The following is a 13,199-nucleotide window of genomic DNA, read 5'->3' on the forward strand; positions in this document are numbered from 1 at the left end:
TTTTATGCTTATTACATTCACTATTTTGACTCCTTTTATTGTGAATTCTTTTTGTATTTTAATTTGTTGTGTGTTAATTTCATCCTGAGTTAGTTTATGATCTTGTCTAATGTGTGTTTGGTTTTGACAGCACGTGAAAATAAAACGAGGCAGGGTGGGCAAGATGATGATTTTTTCCGATAGTTCTTCTCCAGATACGCCTATGGCTTTATATTGATTAATAATGAAATTGATTAGCGAGGTCATATCTGTATAATATCTACTTTGTTTTGACTCATCAAATGCAGAATTGGTCATGGGATTACAATGTTTATCTCGTGTTCTATTTTCGTAAAGACTATTGCCAGTTAAATTAATGTATACTTTCGAGTCCTTGGTCAGATTTTTCTTAAAATTTGTAAAGAAATCTTTTTTCTGTTGTATTTTTTCTGGCCTTTGAGTATTGAGATATAAGTATTGTACATTCGTTAAAAAGAAATATACAAAATTCATTTTTACTAACCTATTTCTTATTCTGTTAAGATAAGACCCTCCTATAATTATGTCTCCCATTTTCTTGAATTCTTATGTCTGTCCAAGAACTGAAAAATATATTTTAATCTTTGCTGAGTTTTTAATAGATATTATATATAATTTATTGTTTTTATTCAGGGGCTTTATTCTCTACTAATATATTAACTGCCATATTTTATTTTCAGTTTTGTCGAAGAAGCAATTAGAGAGGGTATGTAGGTGGGTCATAGACATGTTTTTTAATCATGTCTTGGCCCGCCTACGCGGCGTGGAGAGGCGAGGCGACGTGGAGATTGGAGTGGCGGAGGAGCCTGAAGAAATAGAGGAGGGGCGGTGCCGTATTATGTAAATTTTAAGTAAGTATTTCTTAACTTTTTATGTTTTATGTCTTTATTTTGTGGATTAGTCCCTGATTTTTATTTAGTGTTTCTACAAAACAGAAAATTATTTACATTCTTTTTATTTCTCAATTTTTTACTTTGTATTTGTTTATAAGTATTTGTTTTTATTTTACTCTTTTTATTGATTTTATTCTAGTTTTTTGTTTCTAATTTTCTTTTTTAATTTTAGATTGTTTGATGGATCTTTTGAGATCCGATGTTGTTTTTATATCCAGCCGTTTTCTCTGGGCTTTTTTCTGAAGATCTGGTGTTGTTTTTATGTTCAACCGTCTTATCTGGGCCGTTTTTTCTCTGCTCCTCAGTTAATCGGTGAGTTTAGCTTAGTTAAGTTTTGTGTGAAAAAATGGCTAATGAGACGATGTTGTATCATTACGACTATGATGATATGTTCCAAGGGGTTAGTGATTCCCCTTGGGATCTTTTTTATTGTAATGTTAGTTCCGTGAGAGAGATTATTTGCGGGTAATGTTTTCTTGATTTATTTTAATTTCTTTCTTGATTGATTGGATATTTTTTCTGTGATTAGGGTTTTTTCTTAAAATTTTGATTTTGAATTATGTTTTTATTTATTTTTTATTTATTTTGATTTATTTATTTTCATTATTTTATTTATTTTAGATCTGGTGTTCCTCCTAATGTTTCGGATTTGACTGTCAAGTCTATGAGCGGTTCGAGTGTGAACGAAGTTCTGCAGGATTTGATTTCCGCTTTTGTCCCGCCGGCTAATCAAGGAGTAATGCTGGCGGGTTGTGTGGTTTTTCTATGGTTTTTGGCTGCTTTTTTGGTAAGTAATTATTTTCGGCTAGTTGGGATTTGTGCAATGTTCTTTCGTGGTGTGAACTACCCAAGGGGTTAGATTACTACGTACGCTCTTTCACAGGCTAGCTACTTCCTTAATTTTTTAGTGAGCATAGTAAACTAGTTGCGGGATTTATTAAACTACTTGTAAGCCTCTGTCCAGGATAAATCCCTCACTCGTGTTGGGCATAGTTTTATTTCCCTAAAAACCTTTCGGAAAGTCACTTGGCCAAGTATAACTTATTTTTTATTAATGTATGATGTGCCTTTTTTTACTTACTTTTTTGCAGTTATTAACCTTTTATTTCGGCTTTTTTATTTTATTTTGCCTTTTATTTTATGTTTTAATTTGTTCGTTTGGAGGAATTATGATCTTTTGTGTTTTTTACGATATCCCCCTCTAAAAAAATTTCTGTTTTTTAGAGTGTCTTTATTTGGGTGGGGAGGGATTTGGGTTATTTTTAGTTTTTATTATTTAAATAGTTTATTTTTAGTTTAATTTATTTTCTCTTCTGTCCTTTGTATATAGAGAAATAGGGGGTACATTTTCCCTATTTTGTGTTTATGATGTTTGTTTGTGAGTTCTATTTTTATTTCCTTTGTGTTTTGTGTGCGCATGGTTTTGCACGTCTTAGTGTTGGTTTAATAAATTGAAATATTTTGGTTTATTTATTATTCGTGTTTTGTTGTTTGTTGAAAAATGTTTGAAATTGATGAGATTGAAAAACGTCTTTCTCAGTATACTTAGATTTCTGGGAGATTATTTCCTTTTTGAGAACGAGTTTTGAGGAGAAAATTTTGCTTTCTTACCGTAAAGAAAATAGATGCAGTTTACGTTTCTGATTTTTCATCACGTCTAAATTTGAAATGAATAAATTTTGTAATATTTATTTATTTGTTGTTGTGTATGCCCGAAAATACTTCTGATCTATTTTATTTTCGTTCTATGGATGGCTTTTTTATCCTTGCGCGCGCGTATTCTCATCTGGCGTGCTCACAGAGTTCTAATGTTTTCTGGATTTGGTTTTACTTTTAGTTTGTTAGCATATATTAAAAAGAATGGCTGTAAGCGAATCTGTTAGATTAATTTGGGAGGATTTGACTAACGTCATGAGGAATGCACATAGATATCTGCAAATGAGGGTTGAAACCTCTGACCCTACCGTTGATAGACAGGAGGTGGTTAGACTAATGGGTGTTCAAGAAACTTTAGTCGCAAGGGTCTTGCTCTGTCGGCCTTTACCGGGAGAAACTGAGGATGTTCAACTTGCTAAGTTGAAGTCTGTAGAAGATGATGTAGAGATTCATCAGCTCTGCGTTTTTCATGTTTAAACAAATTATTTGTGTTTCAAATATACATTAATAAATGTGAAAATTATTTTATTTATTTTATTTCATATGATATTTTCTAAGATTTGTTTAATAATTTTGCCGCCTTTTTTATTGTCTAGCTGCCCGCAGCTGTTATGTAGATTAGTTATTATTTTAATTGGTTTAAAAAAGGGGTGTTTTTTATTTCTCCAGGTGTGGTAGCTATTAAACCTTTGTTATTTGGCGCGTTTAATTTGCGCGTGAATTGGTTTATCTTTGTATTTTAATTGATGTTTGCTTGGTTTGTTTGGTTTTATTTTAGTTGTGTTTGGTTGCTTATTGAGAAAAATGCCTACATTTGCTAGCCGCGAGGCTCTAAAAGTTATTTATGGCGATTTCACTAGAAATATAGCCAAACTTGTGGTGGGTTTACAAAACGGCGAATTTGGAGATTTAGCTTCTCAAACTGATCGCGATAATTTTAGAAGAGAGTTGCTGGACCTAGAATTTGAGTGGGTCAGCCGTTTCACTCCAGATGATTCTAAACCTGATACCTTTGGGGATGGTTTTATCGAATATTCGAATGACTACATTGCGTATATCCGTCGAAGATTCGATTCAATTTCCAACAGAGTCTGTGAGAAAACCAGCGGCAGCTTTCCTTGATTTTGAAAATATTGTTTTTAATGTTTCCAAATTAATTTTTCAATAAATTGTGGAAAATTGTTTTTATTTGTTTTAAACGGCGTAGTAATTTATTAATAATTTTTATAAAGGTTAGATTTATTTTAGATTGTAAAATTTGTGTTGGAAAGAATTGTAATGTTAGGCTTGCCGCTGTAATTTAGCGCACTATTATGCATCATTTTGTTATCCAATAGAATTTAGTTAATGGCAGGTTAATGAGGTTTACTCGTGAGCTTGTTTCGTATTTCTAGCTTTACGCACCTGGTTATTTTGGTATAAAAATGAATGGTTATTTGGTGTTTGAGTCATTTATATATTCTGTTTGAAAGATGTCGTTTGCAGAAGATGTGCTGGCAAATTCTCAAGCCTTACTTGTAAATGATTTTAATTTCGATAATTTGCAGACTCATATTAAGATTTTATTGGATAAAGTGTTGGATGAAGTTAAATACGAGAGTGTGACCAGGTTCAACAATCCTGAATTGCCTATGAGAGTTAGGGAAGGTTTCCTTACTGGATTTCATGTACGTTTGGAGCTCCTATATAGTGTCTTTCTCTCCCAATATCCCAGCTATGGTGACGATCGCGAGACCTTTGTCTTTCGCATGAGATCTATTATTGATGAATATTTACGACTACGCGAAGAATTTTTTATCAATATGATTATAAATTAATTTGTTACCTTTTGTTAATAAAGATTGTATTTTATATGTTTGTAATGTTTTTCAATAGATTATGGAAAATTGTTTTTTTATTTGTTATGTTTTGTTAATTTGTGAGGTTTTAATTTAATTTATTTTCATTTGGTTATTTTGTTTGAGCTGATTTTGAAGTTTTCCTTAGTTGTGCGCAGTGTTGTTGCCATGTTTTGTCCTTGAAAAATTTGTTCTTATTGGTTGGGGGTGTTACTTTAAAAGAGGTGATTATTTTTTATTTTTTACCTGTGGCTGGGTTTAGTTGTGTTTGTGACGTTGGTTTGGAAAGTCTGGCTATGAGTTCTACCGTTGATTTTAATTTACTATGTTCTAACTATGAATCTGAAGTGCAGAGTTGGATTTCGAATATAGAAAAAGGAATTTATGCGGATAAAAGTACTGAAGATGAGAGATTTTGGCTTCGGATGGAGCTTTATGATGTTCTGTGTATGATATTGAAATATCGGCCTTATTCATTTGAGGATGTGTTTATTGTGAAAGGAAGAATGTTGTCATTAACCATAATGCTACGTGGATATTTAAGAAGAATTAAGGAGAAGACTAACTGTTCCATCTGCACTACTAGTTGTGAGACATGTTCTCTAGTTTGATTGGAATTCTCTATTTTTTTAAAATGTATTTATTTGTTTTAATTTGTTTTTTAAATAAATTAATCGATTATGCTTTTAATTAGTGTTTTTTGTTTATTTAGTTTAATATTTGTTATTTGTGTGTACTCGTTATTTAATTTTGACCTATTTTGGAAATGGTTTTCCTTGTTTTTTTTTATTTTTGGTGTTTTCTTGGTTTTCCTTTGGGGAAAAGAGAATTTTATTTGATAGAGAAAGAATTAGGGGTGGGGGTCTAAGTAATTTATATTGTATTGTGTTTAGTTGTTACCGGACTTTTTAATCCATGATTTGCTCTTCAGTTTACCGTTTATTATTGGTTTTACGAGGTGTTTTGAAGAGAGAAGTTAGAGCGTTCTGCGCTTTGTGTGTCTAGGGGTTTTTACCTCCCCTTTTTTGGGTTAATTTGAGAGATTAAGCTAGCTTGGTTTGCGTGTGTGTGTTATTTTATTTGTACTTTCACCTTCGTTTTTTAGCGCGAGTGTGTGTGTGTATTGTTTTGTACTATGGTGTGTGTGTGTGGCACTATGTCTATCTGAATGTGTGTGTTTAAACTGTATTAATTGTACTTTCCTTCCAGCTGGCTGGCGTGTGTGTGTGTAACCTATTGGTTGAAGCATAGGTGTGTGTGTCTTTTGCAAGTTGGCGCGTATGAAATAATGCAAGTTGTTTCCTTTGCTTTTCAATCTTATTTATTATTTTATTTTCGCTACTTTATGAATATTATTCCCTTGATTTTAAATACATATAAAAATTAAATAATATTAACAAGGTTTTTTGGGTGAATATTTATATTTTAATCCTGGTTTTTTAAAAATATGATTACAAACAATATAAATCAATTTTCGTATCAATTATTTTCCTAAATGCGTCTGCTAATGTTTTAATGGACTGTTTAATATTTTATTTGACATTTTAATGAAATTTTAATTTACATTAAATAGGGCATAAGCATACTATTATTTATGTGAACGGTTTCTTTCGTTCCAGCCTCTGGGTGGGAAACGCTCGAACTCCTCCCACAGGCCCTTAACACGGTAGAAATAATCGTCCGTGTCCTCGGCCTTGCGTATCATTTTTTCTACGGCTTGTTGTTGTTTTTCATATTTTTGTGCTCCTATTATCTCATATAGTGACTTTAGCTCCCCTGCCCGTCTCATAGCTTTTGCTAATCTGGCCCTTAGGATCTTATTAGTGGCCCAGATTAGCATAGTCTGAAGATCTTCTATGCAATAATTGATGAATAGCAAGTACAAGTCGACATATTGGCGAGTCATATCGCTAGTCATATTATAGCAAAGATGAACTGAGATAGGCCTGGTAGGTATCATCTTATTGAGAAAATAGAAGCAATTACACCGATAAGGATGCATACTAAGAAAATAATATTCTGAAAATTGATCATTACTGAATGTTATAAATATTTTCCCATTAATTATTACTATAGAAGTCTATTACATTTGTTGAAATAAGTTTTCTTTAAAATAAAGACAAGGCGGCGGACGTTATTTCCTCAGATTATAAAATCTTGCCTTAGTCTTTTTACTGTAAGTTTTAAACATAAGAAACTTCTATTTTATTACTATATATTTTGATAATTGATAGAACTAAAAATGTTGTAGCACTATGTTTAAAAGGTTTTGACTAACTGAACCCTTTGTTGCTTGGTTTTCAGGTCTTTGAACTCACAAAGTACCTAGTTTTCAGGAATGTAGGAATATTTTTTTAAAAGTCTTTTTTTTATTTATTCTAATAAGTTATTTTTCCAAATATTAAAATTATTTTATTGTTTTGTTATAATTTATTTTGGTTTAATTTAAATATTTTTCTATATTCCTTCATTCCTGTACTCGCTTGGTCTTATACTTTTTATGTTTATTACATTCATGGGAGTGTTTTTTAACTCGCTTTCTCTTTTACTAGGACAGGGAGATATTTTTTAATGTTTTTTTGTGTTTGTTCTAATTTTTTATTTGTTTTCAGGTGATGTTGTCCTGGAGTGCTATGAGCCTTTGTCTAACTAAACGCCGTTTGTTACGTCAAATCTCCAGTCTTAACAATCAGCTTAGTGATATTGTTGTAGAGCATCGTGGTACTATTCAGCGCATGTCTCATGAGAATGACTTATTGAAGGGCCGATTAAGTTTCTTAGCGCTTAGGTACCATGATGCTCTGCTGGAGGTTAGTAGCTGGCCCCAACACCTCAGAGAGATATCTGATGCTCGGATTAGAGGTGCCGAGACAAGAAATTTTGGACCGCTTTCCTCTCATTTCGTGGTTATGGAGAACGAAGGACGTGAAAGTGCCGAGCCCATATATGCTGCTTTAGATTTTTCGGGCTCGGCCGCTGGTGTGGCGGTGACCGGTCTTGTTACCGCCGCCCAGCAGGGAGTTGAGGAGAGAGGAATTTTTGATAGTGTCTCCATATCTGAAGTCGAGGAAATTGATCGGGTAAGTTTTTTATTTTGTTTTAGTTTGTCTCTTAGCTCTCATTTAATAATTATGTTTCTTTTGGTAATCTTTTAAAGTATTTGTTCATTTTACTGACTTCATTGAATCTTTCAATGTCGTCAATAGTGACGAGCCTAAAGTGCTTCGCTATTTTGGGGGGTAGCTGATAATTTCCAATCAATTCTGTCTTAATCACTTTTAACTGTGTCGGATTTACTCTCGCTATAGCCGTTGATACTATGTTTTCTATTGTAATAAGTGTTTTTCCCACATGTCTTACTTTATAAACATATAGGTCAAATAATGGTTTGTTTTTATGAAATACGTGTCCTTTTTGTGCGTCTTTTTTGAGTAGCACAAATTGGTTAATTTTTATTTTATGTGGATATCTATATTGATTTAGCTTCTTAATTTTCTTTTCTTGTCTTTTTATAATTACTTCTCTTGTTTCGTCATGTAAGCTTTTGAATGGTTTTTGAAATTCTTCAAACCTTGTTTCTAATGATTTTTCATCAAAGCTAAATTGAGGCTTAAATAAGTCGTCTGTTTGAGTTATCCCTCCCTCGAAACCGTACAGACTTAACCAGTGTAAGTTGTACGGTGAGAGGGAGGTTCCTATCAGTTTCATTGTATTTACAATATGGATTTGTGTGCTTAACGCAGTTTTGATCTTTATACTTCCTGCATGGGCCCTAGCTATTCTTATTAAGTTTTGGATTATTTTGATGCGGTTCTCTATATTTCCGCGACTTGCGGATTTATAGGGAGCCGAATCTAAAAATCTAGCCCCTAATTGTCTCAGTAGTTCTGTATTATTCTTGTTTTTTAGATTTGTTCCATTATCACACCATATAAATCTGACTTGTCCATGAATCATAATATAATTAGCTAGGCCCATTTCAACACTTTTTTGTTTAAGATTTGGCAGGAAGTATAAAGTAAGATACTGTGTTGCTACATCCATCGCAACTAAGATTCCTGCGATATTTTCTAGTTTCATATCTTTGTTTTCATTTAGTCGCTTTGGAAATTCTAGAATGTCAATAGTAACAATATTGTTTCTATAAAAATTTGCTCTTGTTATTGACGTTTGTTTTTCTAATTTCATATGATTTGCCTTGCTTTTCAGGCAGGTGAAACATAATGATATTTGGGCTGTTATTATTTCAAATAATTTTGACTTATGTTTTACATAGTAGATTGTTTTTATATTATCATATACTTTTTGAATTCCACTATGTATCATATCAGCATGCGTTAGTGCTGCAATATATCCATAAAGTTTAAAAGGCAAAATTAGTTTATTATTATAGTATTTTAAAGAAAATGGGTAAACATCGTTACTCATGCCTTCATTTATTTGTAACATTATAAAGGTTGACTTATTGAATACTCTAAGTCTTTCAAAAGTTGCATTAGCGTTAGGCCTTAATATAATGCTGTCATCTTCCTCGTCTTCTATATGACTGGGAAATTCATTTTCGTTTTCTTTAGAGTTTTCTTGTAGTTTTACTGATTGATCTAGATAATTTTCTATTATTTCTTTTCGCATGATTTCCCTTTCTTCCCTGGTTGGTTTTTTATTTAATCTGTGTTCTAAAGATCTTAAACTTTTTGCAAGCACTGGTTGATTTGAACTATGTAATATTGAGTTTAGGTCATCATAATTTATTATGTTGTTATCGAAAGTATTTTCTAAGCTGGGGGAAAGTGTGCTTTTATTCATACTTTCTCCCGCATTTGATAATTTATTATCTGGTATTTTAATGTTACTTTCTAATTTTTTTCCTTCAGATTTTTTAGAAAGTTTATCTTTGCTTTCAGGGGTTAAGGGATCATTAATTTCATTGGTTTTATTCTCTGTTATTATTATTTCATTGTTTTTACTAACTGTTTTTTCTGATAATTGTTTACTTTCAATTTTCTTAGAAATTTGATTTGTAATATCTTTCTTCGGAGTATTTATTACCTTTTTTTCTTTATTATTACTTATTATGTCAGTAATAATATGTTGTGGAGTGGGGTATTGTACCTTTATAGGTTTTTTGGTCGGCGTTTTTTCAGGCATTATACTTATCACTTTTTCTTTAATTGCCTTCCCTGTTTTTTTCAACTCCTCATATTTTTTAATAGCTTTGTCCGCCACTCCCCTTGTTATGGCTTGAATATCTACTTGATTATTTTTATTTTCAAACCCTTCTCGGTCACGAGCAATGGGTGTGGGTTCGTAGATTTCAAAATCTTTTCCTATGTATATTGGTTTTATGTTGTCAATTATGAAATTTAGTCTTTCTTTTTGCTCAGGCAGGAGCCTACTTACGAAATCAGCGAGTTGCTCTTTTGTTGATATACTTAAAAATGAAATATATCGTCCTACCCAAAATAATATTTTTTGACTTATCCAATCTAATTTTGACTTTCTATTCTCTATTTTAGTATTTTTTAATATTTTAAAACAAGCAATGTTGTCTGTCAATACTAAAGTTTTTACAGGCTTTATGTCCGTCTCAAAGAAAGTAAGTCCCTCAAATATTGCTAAGATTTCTAGATAGACAATGCCTGTCTGCTCCATAACATTTGGGGCAACTGTCTTTGAGAAGAATCCTAAAATTTTCCCTCTGTTTTTTATGTCATTTGTGCCTTTTTTCATTGATTCTTCTATTAGAGAATATATTTCTTTGTCACTTATATCTAGATTTTTGTCTACCTTCTTGTAGATTTTTTCGTTTATTTTAACATCTTCTTTTGAGCCAATATAATAATATATCCCATTATAATGTATTATATTTATTTCAGATGACTCTGTCTGAGAAAATCGACGATGGAGATCTTGGTCAATAAACTTCCCGTCTCTGCATGACTGGTAAGTTAATTTTATTTTTCTTTTGCTGAAAGTCGAAAACGACATAAATAGGAACATTTGATAAAAAGGACATTCTTGCGGGTATCCCCCAGCCCGCAAAGTATTCATTCTTTCTACGAATAATTTATTTTTCTGTAATTTATCCAATTCTACATTATCTTCTGTTGTTTCAAGAAGATAGGCCAATTCTACATTCATTGTATAATGTATGGAAAAATTTGTTTTCCATTTTTCAAAATCTTCATTCTTGTCAATATTTAAGAAATTAGAAATTTTATGAAACAATGATAAATAATCTTCATCTTGGTGTATTATACCAATTTCATTTGAATTATTTAAATATGCCTTTATTTTTTCTGGCATTTCTAAAAAGGGGGGGAGATTAACTGGTATTAAGTCCCTTATTTTATATCCTATTAAACTTGCACCGATTGCGTTCTTAGACGCATCGGTATAGAGCAGTTGAACATCGCAATCGATGGCTGCGTCATTACTAAGGGAATCTTCTAAGAAAATCTTTTTTATGCTTTGGAAATTATATTCGGCTTCTTCATCCCAACTAAAGTTTCTTACTTGTTTATATAAAGCATTCATATGGCCATGTATTGTTAGGGATAAAAGGCTTCTATAGTATTGAAGATTTCCTAAAAAGCTTTGCAGATCTTTTAAGTTTTTTGGTCTGTCTATTTTAGCTATAAATTTTCTTTTCTTATCAGGGATTACAATTTTCCCTTCTCCTATATCGTAACCAAGAACAGTTACTTTTTCCTTGCTTAGATCTACCATAAATTTGCATTTATCTAGATTTAGTTTAAGATTTAGTCTATTTAACCTACTAAGTAGTATATCTAGTTTGGCGAGATGGTCCTCAATGCTTTCTTCTTTCCAAGAAAACATTGAGAGATCATCAAACCAAACTAGAAGTAATTCAATAATTTCTTGTAGACCCATCTTATTTATATGGATATTGGATAAAATGTAGTGTAAAAGTAAACTAGGTGTCCCTGCATATCCTGTTATAGCACGTTTGAAACGAAAACACCCAAAACTAGTCACTATGTTACTTACACCACTTTCTAAAACTTTATCTGATAATCTTAAGTTATAAAAAGCGTTTTTAATGTCTACAAAAGTGCCATATCGGACATAGGGTAATATGGATTTAAGCGTTTGCATGGGATCCATTGTTATACTACTTACATTATAAGGGATACTTTCATTAACTTGCCTAGCATCTATTATTATGCGGGGGGGAGCTTGCCGGTCTTTTCTCCCTGTAACAAATACTGGAGAACCAAATTGTTGGTCTGGTGGCGAGCATTCTATTATATCCATTTTAATGCAAAGGTCTATAAAATATCTTAAGTGAAGGGTATCTACTAGAGTTAAATTATAAACTTTGGTATTATGGTTAAAGTTTTTTGGACAAGGAAAGTCCATTTCTACATTTGAAGCTCCTATATCAAAGTTGTGACTAGCACCCGAGTTATACTTTAGTAATAACTCGGCTACTTTTTGCTTATGACTCTCATTTGTTATATAATCTAATTTTGCTTTAATTTCATCTAATGTTAATGGCGGAGGGGGGAGTGGAGCGGTGATTTCAATCCCTTCTTTGTTATTTATAAACTTATCTTCTACATCTTTTAAGCAAAGAGCGCTATTTTCATCTGCAGAAAATATACTATTTATCTTAAGTTTTGTTTGAATACTTTTATATATTTGGTCCTTTTCAAATATAATAGTCTTAGGCTGGGGTTTTTTCAATTTTTTAGTTTCACTTCAAATGGGAAACTTTCTACTAGTTTGGTTAAACAATTTGCTACTATATTATTTTTTATGTAGTGTTGTAGGATAATAAAAATGGCTGAAACTATAGAACGAAAATTCATTTGTACTACTAGGTCTTTAGATTGCTCATTATTTTGATTTTTTTCGTCCATTGTCTCAACTTTTCTTATAGATCCTATCTTACTTTTTTTAAAACCTTTAATTTTATTAATTGGTTCTTTTTTATTTTCAGGTGTGTAAGGGATTAATCCAAGCAAGAGATCTCCGCTTTTCAAGACAAGATCGTTCTCTCCCACATTCTTTATGGTCACACCGAGAGTCACGCTGTTTTTGCGATCAATTTTATATATTCTATAGTAAATGCTTATATTGTTGTGGTTGCTATGATGAGGTAGGTAGAGTTCTTCTTGACCTTTATTTTTTATACTAAATATTTCCTCTTTTTCCTCCCCTTGACTGAGTTTAATATTGTTGATGTTTACACAATATGGTATTTTAGCTTCTTTAGTTTTTTTCACCGGGTTAAGGTTTATTGTTATTTTTTCCCCTTTAACTTCTAATGAAATATTCATCTTGGTCATAAACGGGCGTCCTAGAAGGCTAATATTATCTTCCTTTAGTATATGAAAGTCAAGAAAAACTTTACCTACGTCGTCAAATATGCATGGTATTTTTTTACAGGATTCAACTTCTATGTTGGCTCCTTCTACCGAATTAAGGCGATATTGTTTGGCACTTTTTAGGAACTTGTATGTGGGGAGCAACTGTTTAAGTAAGTTGGCTGATATACAGTTGACTGCTGCCCCACAATCAAGTTCCGAAATGTGCCTCTGATTGTTAATTAGATAGGGTACCTCGATTTTTTCGAGTACAGAAATGTTTGATTGAATAGTTTTGATTTTTAGGCCTTCTTCAATATTATTCAAATCAAACATTTTCTCATTTTTGTTACTGATTGTGCTTATCCACTCACTCAATTTTAACTTCCCATAATTAAAACAGTATAACATAGTGCTTATACCCATTATTAACCATGGCGCAAAGTGACCAAGAGAGTTAA

General features: G+C 32.0%; 2 protein-coding genes across 3 annotated transcripts in view; both read left to right on the forward strand.

The window, feature by feature from the left end:
* The window catches only part of LOC145306737 (uncharacterized), a 45,422-nt gene that overhangs the window by 12,510 nt on the left and 19,713 nt on the right, over positions 1 to 13,199 (forward strand). The gene's annotated exons all lie outside the window — the stretch shown is intronic.
* On the forward strand, positions 1,053 to 13,132 carry LOC145306688 (uncharacterized). 2 transcript variants are annotated; one of them, XM_080148999.1, is made up of 4 exons: positions 1,053 to 1,698; positions 7,018 to 7,485; positions 10,282 to 10,348; positions 12,372 to 13,132. In XM_080148999.1, exons 1-3 carry the CDS (start codon positions 1,576 to 1,578, stop codon positions 10,324 to 10,326), a joined length of 636 nt encoding a protein of 211 aa, XP_080005125.1. In that variant the 5' UTR covers positions 1,053 to 1,575; the 3' UTR covers positions 10,327 to 10,348; positions 12,372 to 13,132. The 2 variants fall into 2 exon arrangements, with proteins under 2 accessions (XP_080005125.1, XP_080005119.1); XM_080148993.1 differs by lacking the exons at positions 10,282 to 10,348; positions 12,372 to 13,132 and having other exon boundaries at positions 7,018 to 7,625.

Source organism: Acartia tonsa, chromosome 2 (assembly GCF_053477335.1).
Source record: "Acartia tonsa isolate MP-2025a chromosome 2, ASM5347733v1, whole genome shotgun sequence".
NCBI lineage: Eukaryota > Metazoa > Arthropoda > Copepoda > Calanoida > Acartiidae > Acartia > Acartia tonsa.

What these genes read in the sequence shown, in the direction of transcription:
- LOC145306688 (XM_080148993.1), top strand. Translation starts at nt 1,576, where the DNA reads ATGAGCGGTTCGAGTGTGAACGAAGTTCTGCAGGATTTGATTTCCGCT. An exon ending in GGTTTTTGGCTGCTTTTTTG is followed by an intron (nt 1,699 to 7,017) that starts GTAAGTAATTAT and finishes ATTTGTTTTCAG; the next exon opens with GTGATGTTGTCCTGGAGTGC.